Source organism: Lagopus leucura, unplaced genomic scaffold (genome assembly GCF_019238085.1).
Source record: "Lagopus leucura isolate 7727_CA_CO unplaced genomic scaffold, USGS_WTPT01 Super-Scaffold_100021, whole genome shotgun sequence".
Classification (NCBI taxonomy): Eukaryota; Metazoa; Chordata; class Aves; order Galliformes; family Phasianidae; genus Lagopus; species Lagopus leucura.
The window spans coordinates 9,044,559-9,057,174 of NW_024962274.1; the positions used below are offsets into that span (position 1 = coordinate 9,044,559).

Here is a 12,616-nt window from a genome sequence, read left to right on the forward strand (position 1 = left end):
TTTTTTGTAACAGTTGTGTCAAAGAATTTGGAGTTATCTTTGGAATGAGAATTTGTGGGTTTGATATTCTTCTCTCAGAGGTTGTATATTGTCATGGTTAAACAGGAACGTACATATTAATAATTAGCTTATGAGCAAGCACCTGAGAAATCCTCTGAACAAAGCTGCTGAACAGCAGCGTGTTCTTGGCTGTACCCCGCTGTAGCAGAAAGGGGAGAACTTTGCTAGTGTAAGTCACACACATTTGTTTGGCTTTCTTACAGAAACGAGGGGCAGACTTTTATCTTCCCAGACTCAGCTCTACAGCATTCAGTACTTGGGATCCAGTGTCTCATGCTGTGTAATGGGCAGAGCTCAAAAAATACTCAGTGAAGCATTACTTTGATGGTACCATGCATGAAATGCAAAGGGAGATTGTTGGTTCTAATTTAATAAATTGCCACAGTACAGTTTTTACTAGCTTTCCTAAGAGTGATGAGCATAGCTCTGTGTGCATGCTGCACAAATTATGCTCTACTCTTAAGGATTTTTGGCATCTCCTTTGTGACCAGGAACTCATTGAACATTCAAAAAAAAGTTAACATTTACTACAGGCAGTTAAACATTTGAAATGCTGAGTGACTTTCCAGAATGGATTTAAAAGCATGTGCTGAAGACAGTGCATCTTCACCATGTGGGGAAAGTTTCTATTTGCCTGTTCAAATTTTCACTAAATGTCAATAGTTTGCTTGTCTTCAAGGACAAGTCATTACACCATTATCATGCATATACTGTTATTTCTTCACTGTTTGCTGTTCATCTCTGCTCTGTGTAACATTACTGTGTTCTTTATTTTCTTTGCAGTTTAGAAAATAGTGACCTTGTTTCTCTTTGCAGGTGTGGAGGTACTGTTGGTGCAATTCTGACATGTCCACTGGAAGTTGTGAAAACACGGTTGCAGTCTTCTTCTGTGACTCTGTACATCTCTGAAGTTCATCTCAACACTGTGAATGGTGCTAGTGTGAATCGAGTAACTAGAGTTTCTCCTGGACCTCTCCATTGTTTGAAGTGAGTGTACACGTTACTAGCTATTTGATTTGGTTTTAGGGCCAGAGGGGGAGGTGTGCTAGACAAATGGATAAATCTGTGTAAAAGATGGACTTCTGTATCTGTCATCTCACTTTTACATTTCCTGTATTTTGCTATTTAACTATAAATTTCACATTCTAGCTTTCCAAGTGTCTTTCATTTTTGAGTCTGTACCTTGCACTATCCAGAGCATGCGTATCTTGTGGAATTCATGACCCCAGCCTACATCCCCAAAACCCAGTGGGAGCACTCTTGACACTTAAAATTAGAACAGTTTAGTTGCAAGGGACCTAAAAAGATCACCCAGTCCAATTGTCTGACCACTTCAAGGCTAAACAAAAGTTGAAGTATGTTACTGAGGGCACTTGAACACTGACAGGCATGGAGCATCAGTCACCTCTCTAGGAAGCCTCTTCCAATGTTTGGCCATCCTCACAGGGAAGTTTCTCCTACATCCAGTCTGATCTTACCGTGTCACAGCTCTTAATCACTCCCAGTGCATTCTCAGCAGCAGAGCATGGTGCCTCTCTGCCTCCCCTGCTCCGGGAGTTGCAGAGAGCAGTGAGGTCACCTTTAGGCCTCCTTGCCTCTAGACTGGACAACCCCAGACTCTTCTCACAGGATGCACCTGCCAGCCCTGTTACCAGCTTTGTTGCTCTCCTCTGGATGTTTTCAATTCTTAACCTCCTTTTCATATTGTGGAGCCCAGATCTGTACACAGTATTCAAGGCAAAGCCTCTCCAATGCTCGTGGTGAGAGAATTGCATCTTTTTCATGCATTGTAATGTATTGAATGCATTCTTTTGGTGTATTTAATGCACTCCAAAACGTAGCTTGCCCTCTTGGCTGTCAGGGCTTATGTAGAGCCTGCTGTCAGCCATCAGCCCCAGATCCTTTCTGCTGGTCTGCTCTCCAGTCACTTGTTTACCAATTTGTAGCTGTTTCTGGCATTGCTCTTCCTAGGTGCAGAAGCCCGCGTTCTCTTTGTTTAATTTCATACTACCGATTGTCCAACTCTCCAGTCTATGTAGATCCCTTACAAAGAAGTCCAATTAGATGCTGGATTTGTTAATACAAAATTTTAACTTGGTTTGTGTCCAGATCATGAATGTTGATGAAAACAGAGACTAGAAGCCATTTGGTGTTTTCTAGTAGACATGTGCCTAGTGACACTTCTTAGAGCTAGTAAGAGTTAAGTATGTTCTAATTTTGCTGTGACCTGGGACATTTTAATTGCATGGCACCTCTTTGAACAGAGAGGAAAACTCACTGAGAGCAGACTTGCAGAGAACAATTTGAGGGTCCTGATGGAGAAAAAAAAAAAAGGCTTGACATGAGCCAGCAGTGTGTGCTTGCAACCCAGAAAGCCAACAGTATCCTGGGCTGCATCAAAGGAGGGGTGACCAACAGAATGAGGGACATGATTGTCCCCGTCTGTTCTGCCCTCATGAGGTCTCTCTGGTGTACTGTGTCCAGGCCTGGGGCCCAGTGTAAGGAAGATGTAAAGCTGTTGGAGTGGGTCCAGGGGATGGCCATAAGGATGACCAGAGGCTGGAGCGCTTCTCCTAGGAAGACAGGCTGAGAGAGGTGGGTTTTTTCAGCTTGGAGAAAAGGCCCCAGGAAGACCTCATTGCAACCTTCCAGTACTTCACGGTAGTTAACAGGAGAGAGGGAAACTTTTTACATGGTTTGATAGTGACAGGACAAGGGGGAATGGTTTTAAACTAAAAGCAGGGAGATTTAGGAAGAAATTGTTTACTTGGCAAGAGGTGAGGCCCTGGAACAAGTTGCCCAAAACAGTGGTGGATACCCCACCCCTGACAGTGTTCAAGGCCAGGTTGGATAGGCTCTTGGGCAGCCTAGTCTGGTAGTTGGCAACCCTGTCCACGGCAGGGTGCTTGGAAATAAATGATCCTTAAGGTCCCTTCCAATCCAAGTCATTTAATGATTCTATGACTGCATTTCTTCCCCTTCTCGTGAGTGCTTATTTCATGAAGTAGCAGCAGAAGAGGTCTCTGTCCACAGTTCTACTGCTAGTCTGATCACAGGTAGAGTTCACTTTGGGGGGCTTAGCTAGCCAGTTATGGGAAGGTAGCTTTAGAATTTGGATATAAGAGGATAGTTCTCTTCCAGGAAGGGTCTGTTATTGCTCCTTGCATTAGAAAGACTTAGTTAAGCTTCAGACCAGCTACTGCTGGTCTGAGTAATTAGGTGAAGTAATTTGTAGGCAGTCTCTTTTGGCAATTGCTGTGTAAGATTTAGGGTTTATCTGGTTAGAAGATGGTGCTTAAATAGAGCTTGTACCCAAATAGCTGCTTGCGTGGAAGATTTTTTTTAATGTTTTCAGAATTGCAGGGTCAGGATTTGGTTGTCTTTTCTCATACTAACTTGAGTGCAGTGCTCCAAGTCTTGTGCATGAGCTTACAGTCCTCGTCTGAAAGTAGGATGAATTGTGCAAGTGAAGTCGGAATTTCAGTTTAAGTGACTGTTGTGGAATCATTTCACCTAAACAGTCAACTGTGGTGAGATATCAGAGGCATCTGTGCCAGGAAAATAAACTCAGATGAGCCAGTGCAGGCAACCTGTGTTCTCTGGCAACAGAAGTGAATTCTCTTATTCCTAAATATCCGTTGGGTGTATATCATATTGCTGATGCCTTTTGTGTCTAACTTTGCTGAGTTTAAGCCAGAGGTCTTGATGATAGAAATCTGATCAGCTTTGCATTGCAATTTACTCACATGATATTTGCAGGTCAACTGGGGCTGAATGAAACATTACTGCTGCTCTCCCAGTCGCAGATTTGCCATTTACTGCTTTTGATAAACAGTACAGACTTTGAGATCTCATTAATTCAAAAAGTTTGTCATTTTCAGAGTAGACTGTAACTCCTCCAGCTGATGCCTGTGAATGCAGAAGAGCATCAGTAACTATCGCCATTGTAGTCTTGCCTGCTTCCTGTCGAAGGAAATTCTTCTGTCACTTCTGTTATTTGTTGCTTTGAGAAGTCTTAGGATGCTGTAGATCCAGAAGAAAAAAAATGGGAGACTTATAAGTTTTGCAAAAGCACTGAGGTTTCTGCTGCTTTATACACATTTCATATATGTGCATGCCTACATATAATATGCCGGAAGAACCCCAGGCACCTGTACAGGCTGGGAGGAGTGGTCCTTGAGAGCAGCTCGGCAGAGAAGGACCTGGGGGTCCTGATGGACGAGAGACTGAATATGAGCCAGCAGTGCGCTCTGGCAGCTCGAAAGGCAAATGGGATCCTGGGCTCCATCAGGAGAGGGGTGGCCAGCAGGGACAGGGAGGTGATTGTCCCTCTCTGCTCGGCTCTTGTGAGGCCCCATCTGGAGTACTGTGTCCAGGTGTGGAGCCCTCAGTACAAGAAAGACATAGAGATTTTGGAAAGGGTCCAGAGGAGGGCAACTAAGATGATCAGGGGGCTGGAGCACCTCCCCTATGAGGACAGGCTGAGGGACTTGGGCTTGTTCAGCCTGGAGAAGAGAAGGCTGCGGGGTGACCTCATTGCAGCCTATCAATACCTGAAGGGAGCCTACACCCAGGAGGGGAGTAAACTCTTCAAAAGGGCTGATAACAGCAGGACTAGGGGAAATGGTTTTAAGTTGAAGGAGGGAAGATTTAGGTTGGATGTTAGGGGGAAGTTCTTTACTAGGAGAGTGGTTAGGCCCTGGAACGGGCTGCCCAGGGAGGTTGTGGATGCCCCGTCCTTGGACGTGTTTAAGGCCAGGTTGGACGGGGTCCTGGGCAACCTGATCTGAATGTGTATGTTTGGTGGCCCTGCTAGGCAGGGGGGTTGGAACTACATGATCCTTGGGGTCCCTTCCAACCTGGGTGATTCTGTGATTCTGTGAATATGTGCAGTGCTTTATGTTGTAGGTGATTAATGTTAAAGTATGAGTGCTTTGGGAACACGGGTTGCATGTTCAGTTCAGTTTTGCTATAATCTGATACTGTGACTGTGCTGAACTCTGTGCTAAGAATTTTTCCGATAGTTCCTTCTGTGTAAGTATTAGAATGGTTTCAGGATGGCAGATATGCTGAAGTAAAGAGGATTTCTGAAGCACTTTTGGATGTATTCAGTACACTAATTCTGTGAAGCGACTCAGTGACCTCAGTAACTATTATGGATATGAAGCTAACTTATTGCTGGGCACATTATATGCCAGCATTCCTGATAGTCACGATGACTTCTTTATACTGATGCAACAGTTCAGAACCACTATTTTATTTTGATTACTGAGAATAAACTTATTAAACTTTTGGTTTGATTTGATGGCAGAGCTGTTGTGAAATACACAATTTCTGCTTCAGGAAATCAGAATGATTCTGGAATCTCTTTCTATGCTACAGATAGCTTTCATCTATCAGTTAGGTTTCACTGAAATTGATTTGTGGATATCCTCTGTACCAAAAAATCTTGCTGCAGTTTTCAGCTTGGTCTCTCTTTAAGAAACCACAGTTAGGTGGGACGGATATTCCAAGTGTTTCTGTTAGTAATTCCTCCTCTGAGATCTATCAACTGACTTTCTGTATTCCCTGTTTCTCTGCAAGTCTCACAAAGACAGGAGGTCACATGGAATTCTGCCATCCAAGCAATTTTTCCAGAATTATATTTATAGTGAATCTGGTTCCTATAAGATTAGGACAGTACAAGAGGCTTCTTGCTTGTGAGAGGAGGTGAGAATTGTCTTCAGTAGTGATTTGAGAAGACCAGCTCCATGGCTGGCAACATTGCTTGGGTAGGAACATGCAGGCAGTGGTTCAGAACTGTTCAACTGTTGCTGTTGGATGGAGGATTGAAAGCCTCCAAGCCTCAAGGAAGGGCCACTTCTCATGTTGGATGTTTCCATTTCCTTTTATTATAGGGGACATCAAAGTCAAAATAATCTCTATCTTGTAGAAAGAGTAATGCAAAGAATGCGTTTTTGGTTGAAAACTTAGTAACTGAGTACCTTCTGTCTTAAGTGGTTACTAATAATTTTTTACCCAATCGATAGAAAGAAGATGTTGAGTACCTCAGTCACAGAAAGAGCTGTATTGTGGTGCAGCAGTGACACAGGCACCTGCAGCTTTGTGAACTTGCATACCAGTGTAGGAGGAAGCCCTGCAGGGAAACATGAAGGACTGGAGGGGTGAGGGAGTGTGTACTGCTAGAGCTCACATGTATTGCAGCTTGAATCTTGCTACAAAGGTCTCGCAGATCAAAATCATGAAAATGGGACAGACGGGGTTCTCTAACGTGTTGATGTGGGCCCTGCATGGGAACAGAGAAGGCAGTGCTTCGTATCTGAAAGTCTGCTTCCCTCGACAGATGACAGGTGACTTACTGTAGTTAATCTTGTAGAATCAAACCAGGGCAGTACATGCAAAATCATACTGAGGTTTCTGTCTTTATGAGAAGGGTAAGTAGGAGCTTGTAAAATATATGCTTGGCTGGGCATGATTTTAGCAACAAAGTGAATGCTCTCAGGAGGCTTACAGCTGTTCCTGTAACTGAATCTTTATAACTTTATAACTCCCTTCCTCCATGCTCTGCCCTTTTTACCCCCAAAAGTTCTCAAAATCTGAGAGCTAAGGAGTATGAAAGGAATATGGGACAGAATCTCTCTAAAGCCATTTCTCCCTAATGCCATCTAAAAGAGCCTACAGAAATGTGACCACTTCAGTGCTCAGTATTTTCTCACTAATAAAAGGATACTTAAGCATATTAACAATGAGTACCATCATAGGTAGAATCTGATCTTTGAGAAAAGTCTGTGTAGACTTCTGCCTTCAGTTCTTTGGTTTTTATGGTACGTTAAGCAATAATGAAATGTTATGCTGATTCTGGGAAATGTGGTCATCACTGCATTGTCAAAGCTATACACAAAGATCAAAGCTTAAAATGATGATGCCATGTTGACTCTGGTCAATGCATTCATTAAATTTGATATGAATATTAAAATATTGTTGCTTTTGTTTTCTAGGATGATCTTGCAAAAGGAAGGTCCTCGTTCTCTGTTTAGAGGGCTGGGTCCTAACTTGGTAGGCGTTGCTCCTTCCAGGTAAATACAGATATTCGAAGTGGAATAATTTCAGTGAAATTTTGGTTGCTGTGTATTTTTCAAGAGATTGAGGGCTTATTTCAAGTGAGTTATTGCAGTCTAAATACTTACTAGTAATTATCCTTTTGTTCCTGGGATAGATGGTATCTGAAAATACTGAACAACTCATGCTTTGCTGCTCCAGACCCACATTCCTGCACCGGGTGTCTCAGCATTTCCTAATGCCTTGTTCTGTATGCTATTCCTTACTCTTGAGTTTCTACCAGTTAAAAAGGAGTATGTGTAAGGAGTTGCATTTGTAAACAGAAGTTTGTACCTTATGCATAGAGTTAGCCTTCAGTTAATCCATCATTTGGAAAGTAATTGTATGACCATAGGCAAAACACTGGCTCTTTTTTCTACATAAATTCTGGTGAAGCACAGACTGCTGGCCTTATAAAATGTGAATAAAGATAAGAATGAGTATGGTGAAACTTAACACCCGTCACAGATTAAGCAGATCCAGCAGCAGGCTGAACTCCAAAGGGCAGAAGGGCAGTGTCAGAGAATAAAGCAGGTCAGAATGTAAACCTGGTCTAAGTGGCAGTGGTATTACTGCTGTCAGTTATTCTGCATTGGTTGAAATGCTACCCTAGTAGCTACCCTACTATTAGTGTCAGGCAGTGTGAGGTGTAGATTATGCCCAAGTTTGTGTTGGTCCTTGCATACAAGTATTAGCCACAGTTCATTGAAAAACAGAATATCTAAGGAGGAATATGTAAGCAAAGATTTGTAAGACTATTATGGTTGCTTAATCCTGAGTGAAGCTGGTCTTTTTTGGCCCATTTTCATTCTTTTCTATTCTGTTTTTAAGATGAAATATTTTTTGCATCAGGAATATATAGTCGTAATGATTTTATTCTTCCCTTGACTTTGTACCCTGCTTCCGTTGTTTTCTTTTTATCTGAACAGAAGATATTATTTCCCATCTCCTGCACACTGATTTTGGGAAGTATCTTAACTATTGTGGTTCAGTGTCCTTGCATGCTTTTGGAAAATGTTATTAAGCTGGGTTTTCTATTCATCATTGCTTTGTCTTCTATTTGAATCAGATGAGGTGGAGTTTTGTAGATTCTCTGTATGAATAAAGCATCATCCAGCAGTTGGAATACTCTAATTTCGGCTGATTTTTTTGAAGTATTTTGAATAGTTTAGGTATTTTCTGGTCACTAACTTAGCACTGGTGTTTGGAGAAGCTGAAGTGATTGTAGCTTTGTATTCTTGATACCTATGGGATACCAATATGTAATATGTAATGTTGCAGCATTCTGAATGTAATTTCTTCAAAAATGAAAGGAAGATCTTGTCTCTTAATCTGCTGTCAGTGGGCAGTTAGCATCTGAAGACTTTGCCAAATACAATATTATGTGTATCTCTGAACTAGGAACCACCAACAAAAAATATAGATAGCAGGTGAGGGAAAACGAAAGTGAGAGAAGGCTAGAATAATTAATTTCCCCATTTGTAATCTAGATAGTTTCTGTGCTGAAGAGTGGACTTGATGATAGTGTAGTCTGGATCTGAATGTTCAGCACTGCGGCTTTCTCTGGTTCCAACAGATGCCTTTCCTAGGAAGTTCTCTCACCTCCTGTCCCTTTAATCTCCCCTGTTGTGTTCTGTGTTCATCTGTAACAAAACAATGTGTAGTTGTAGCTTCCTTCTTTAGAACCTGCAGCTTTATTCCCTCTATGCTACTAAAACCATGGGGATGCACACCATGTGTGGACTGCAGTCTTGTGCTTGCAGTTCTCACTTTTTCCTTCTACAAAATAAAGTAATTTTTACATCTCATTTATTGACCCATAAAGGCTCACTGATCTCTTTGTTATTGTTTAGGGGTAGTAATTTCTTGGACAATTTAGCATTTGCTGCTTTTTTTTCCTCCCTTAATCAGCTTTTGTTTTCTTTTTGCAAGAGGCTTAAAAGATCCATTACAACAGTCATTATTACGTAGCATTGAATTCCATTTTGAAGTGACTACCCTCAATGAAGAATAGCCTCAATTGCTAAGAACTTATTAGGGAATTTCTTTTCAATAATTTCTGTTTGCATCTAGCTAGCTTGCTTTCTTCGGTGTTCATGCTAAAATGTCCTCTTGGTCTAATGCCTTATAAACAGGCACATCCCTGTTCCCCTCCAGACTGTTTTCGTCCACTACTTCATTTCAATTAAGCACTAGCTAAGTGGATTTAACAGCAGCTCTTTGTTTAAATAAGCTGTAGAGCAGCATGTTTTATAACGTATCCAGTATACTTAACTGGGTCCAGATTCCATTTTAGAAATTACATCCATTAGCAAACACTTTATCATTTCTTGTAATAAAGAAAAACTTGTTTGCACAGCTAATGAGGTTGATGTTCTGTTCGTGAAAACTTGTATTACTTTTTCCTTTTGTAAAGATGCTTGAAAAAACCTGAGTTACAAATTCAAATGTAAGTTTTTTTTATGTACTTAATATCAGCTTTATGGCCTTAATGAATGAAAACAAGTATTCTTATGACTGCATTGACATGATTTTTGTCTAGCTTTGTTTTGATACCAGCTTGCAGATTTGAATGTAGCACAAGTGCTTTCTGTGTAATGTATTAAGGAAAAAAGCAAAGTGCCCATTCTAAATACGAGGCTAGAGAAAGAAAACTCAGATCCCATGTTTACAGCTGCTGAAGCATTTTAAATATAAATATTTATAACCTGAAGTTATTAAATCTGCTCTGTTTGGTTTTTAAAATAAACAACCAAACAAAAAGCCCTATTCTTCTCAGATTGTAATGCTGAAAACAGTTATGTCATTAGAACAAAGTTGGGCTGTTACAGAAATACTGAGCAATATACCTTCAGGTCTGTTATTTTGCCTTCCTGGCTGTAGATTTCTTACTGTCACACAAGCCACTGCTGCATTTTCAATTATGCATCCTTCCCCTTGGTGTTCTCATTTTGTCATTCCTAAAATAGTCCCATTGCTTTGCAGGAATTATTCCTTGAGCAGTTTTTCCTTACTGCCTGTAAGGGCATCAACACATAAAACAGCATAACTCACATCTTGTTCTACTTTTAGAGCGATATATTTTGCTGCTTACTCAAACTGCAAGGAAAAGTTGAACAATATTTTCAATCCAGATTCTACCCAGGTACACATGATTTCAGCTGGTGTGGCAGGTAAGGATCTGTAACTTTATAGCTTCTTCATTCTGTAGTCCTAGTGACAAACGAGAGTTGGTTGTAAATGTGTGGGGGAAAAAAAGCAGAAAATGTTTGGCGGCTGAATGACTTTTGGTAGCTGTTACCTGTTTTGGCCCCTTGTTATAAAAGGCACTTGGAGAAATATGCACAAGAAACATTGCACTTAGTGTTAATGAAAATCTTTAAACTGTGTGAATAATCTTTACAAGGAAAACTTGCATGTCTGCTTCCTCACCTGTAAATTGTGACACAACTGAATGCTTTAAATACAGTAGTTATCTGTTCTGCAAACTATAAACAGCACTGTGTGCATTGAACTTTGGCTAAATAATTCTTAATCTATTTTTTATGCTCATGTTTTCTGTTGCAGCTTTATATGTCTGACCTATTTTTGTCTTTCTGAAACATGCCTACAGATTTGTATAACTATATGTAACAGTTGTCCATCTTCCCTCCCCCAAACATCCTTTGCTCAAACACTGATCTATGTGAAGTTTATTCAACCACTACAGTGCCATAGTAGAGCAGACTTCCACCATATTCATATATTTTCTCTGAAAATGAATTCCTTTAATCTACCATGTGACTTCAGTGCATTTTAGCAATTGGCAGTGCTTGTTGTTACTTAACTTACATGTTTTGTGCTTTGGGATTGCTAATGAGGAATTAAAGGTTCTGATAACAGACTTCACCTGAAAAAATCGAGCTCACAATTTGCCTGTTGTTGCCTGTGTTTTCAATACAGAAACAAATTTTAAGAAGTTTTTCTGCATGGGTCATAGATAGTCAAGGATGAATTCTGCAGTATTATTATATATAGGCTTTTGAATTTTCTAATTCATGCCAAATTTCACAGTCAATGGGCTGCCCAGGATGTTGACAAAAAGATGATCAGAATGACTTCTGTTTAATACTTGCTAATGATCTATTACAAAGAAATTGTTATGTACAGTAGTAAATTTAAGTGACGTTAGCTTCTTAGTTAAATAATACACTAATGCTTAGCTCCATCATATGAGAAGTATAGTGGCAGTATTTAACCTTCTAAGTTACAGACGTGAGGACAGCCATTTATATTAAACAGGCAAAATAGGGTTCTCAAATGATAGAGTATTTCTTCCCACCTACCAGTATGTGTTTTATTTGTAGGTGAGTAGCATGAAGTGGGAGGAGTTTCATGAAAAGTTGATCCTCATCAGCTAATCACTTCAGAAATCCTAATTATATGATTATTTTTTCTTGTCTTCAGCTGTTTGTTAAGAGAATAAAGCAAAAATTGAATTCTAAAGGGGGAAAATGTATGGATGCTAGGGAGGGAGGAAAAGATTATTCTCAGTTGAAGATCATACTGTCAAACTCATGTATTACTACAAACAAATGAGGAATTGATTTGCTGTACCTTTGAACTTACTGTCCACTATCCATAATGGAAAGAACTTTTGTGGAGTTGTGGTGTAATGACTTTCCCAAGGACTTGAGACACAGATTTTCAGGGAGTTCTGTATGTGCCTGTTGACTTGCTTCCCTTTCAGAAGATTGTGTTTTGCACTTGCACTTAAGACTGCTGCTAAATGTAGGCTGAGGTAAATGTATTTTAGCCCAAACTTCTATTTGCTTTTTTTTGCAGTCACTTTGTTGTTGAATATTTATGTGGCTGTTATCTTTCTCACACTTGCCTAGTTCTGCAGTTGTTCTTAAATCATATACCTAATGAAACTGAATGCCCAGTTCAGGTTCATGCTGCAGGTCACATTTCTTTTGTAAATTTTAAACATTCTTTGGAAGACCTGCACAAGAAGGTTCTTTTACAAAGAATTTCTTTGCACTCAGTACAACTGCTGTTTTGATAAATGTGTGAAGGACTGTACTTATAAACAGTGTGTTAACTGGTTTTTTTTTTTTGGGAACATGCTAACCTTGTTTTTATAATTCTGATATATTTCAGACAATGCACTTAAAGCACCTGTTAAGTTTTACCAGCAAGGTTTGTATTGCTATGTGATGCAAATCATCTCAAGGAAATGGCAAAAGAACAGGGGCAAAATCAAATGAGACCTCCTAACTGCTTGACTTAAAGAGGTTAACAGAAGTTTGCTGTAATATGCTTGGGAACCTAAAATTGCAGAATTGGCAAGCTGGATAAACACTACAACTAGCAAAAATAATCAGCATTAATTTTTCTTTTGCAGCTGCCATTGGTTTCAGTAAGGAAATGAGTGCCTCAGTCTTAATTAAGAGGTTTTTGATGCGTAATGAGTATG

At 40.1% G+C, this 12,616-nt stretch overlaps 1 protein-coding gene across 2 annotated transcripts in view; it reads left to right on the plus strand.

Moving 5' to 3' along the window:
• Positions 1 to 12,616, plus strand: part of SLC25A36 (solute carrier family 25 member 36) — a 31,339-nt gene that overhangs the window by 6,432 nt on the left and 12,291 nt on the right. For both annotated transcript variants that reach the window (XM_042878272.1, XM_042878273.1), the window contains exons 2-4: positions 877 to 1,047; positions 7,059 to 7,136; positions 10,231 to 10,331. In XM_042878272.1, coding sequence (XP_042734206.1) covers positions 877 to 1,047; positions 7,059 to 7,136; positions 10,231 to 10,331 — 350 coding nt within the window. The remainder of the gene's footprint in view (positions 1 to 876; positions 1,048 to 7,058; positions 7,137 to 10,230; positions 10,332 to 12,616) is intronic.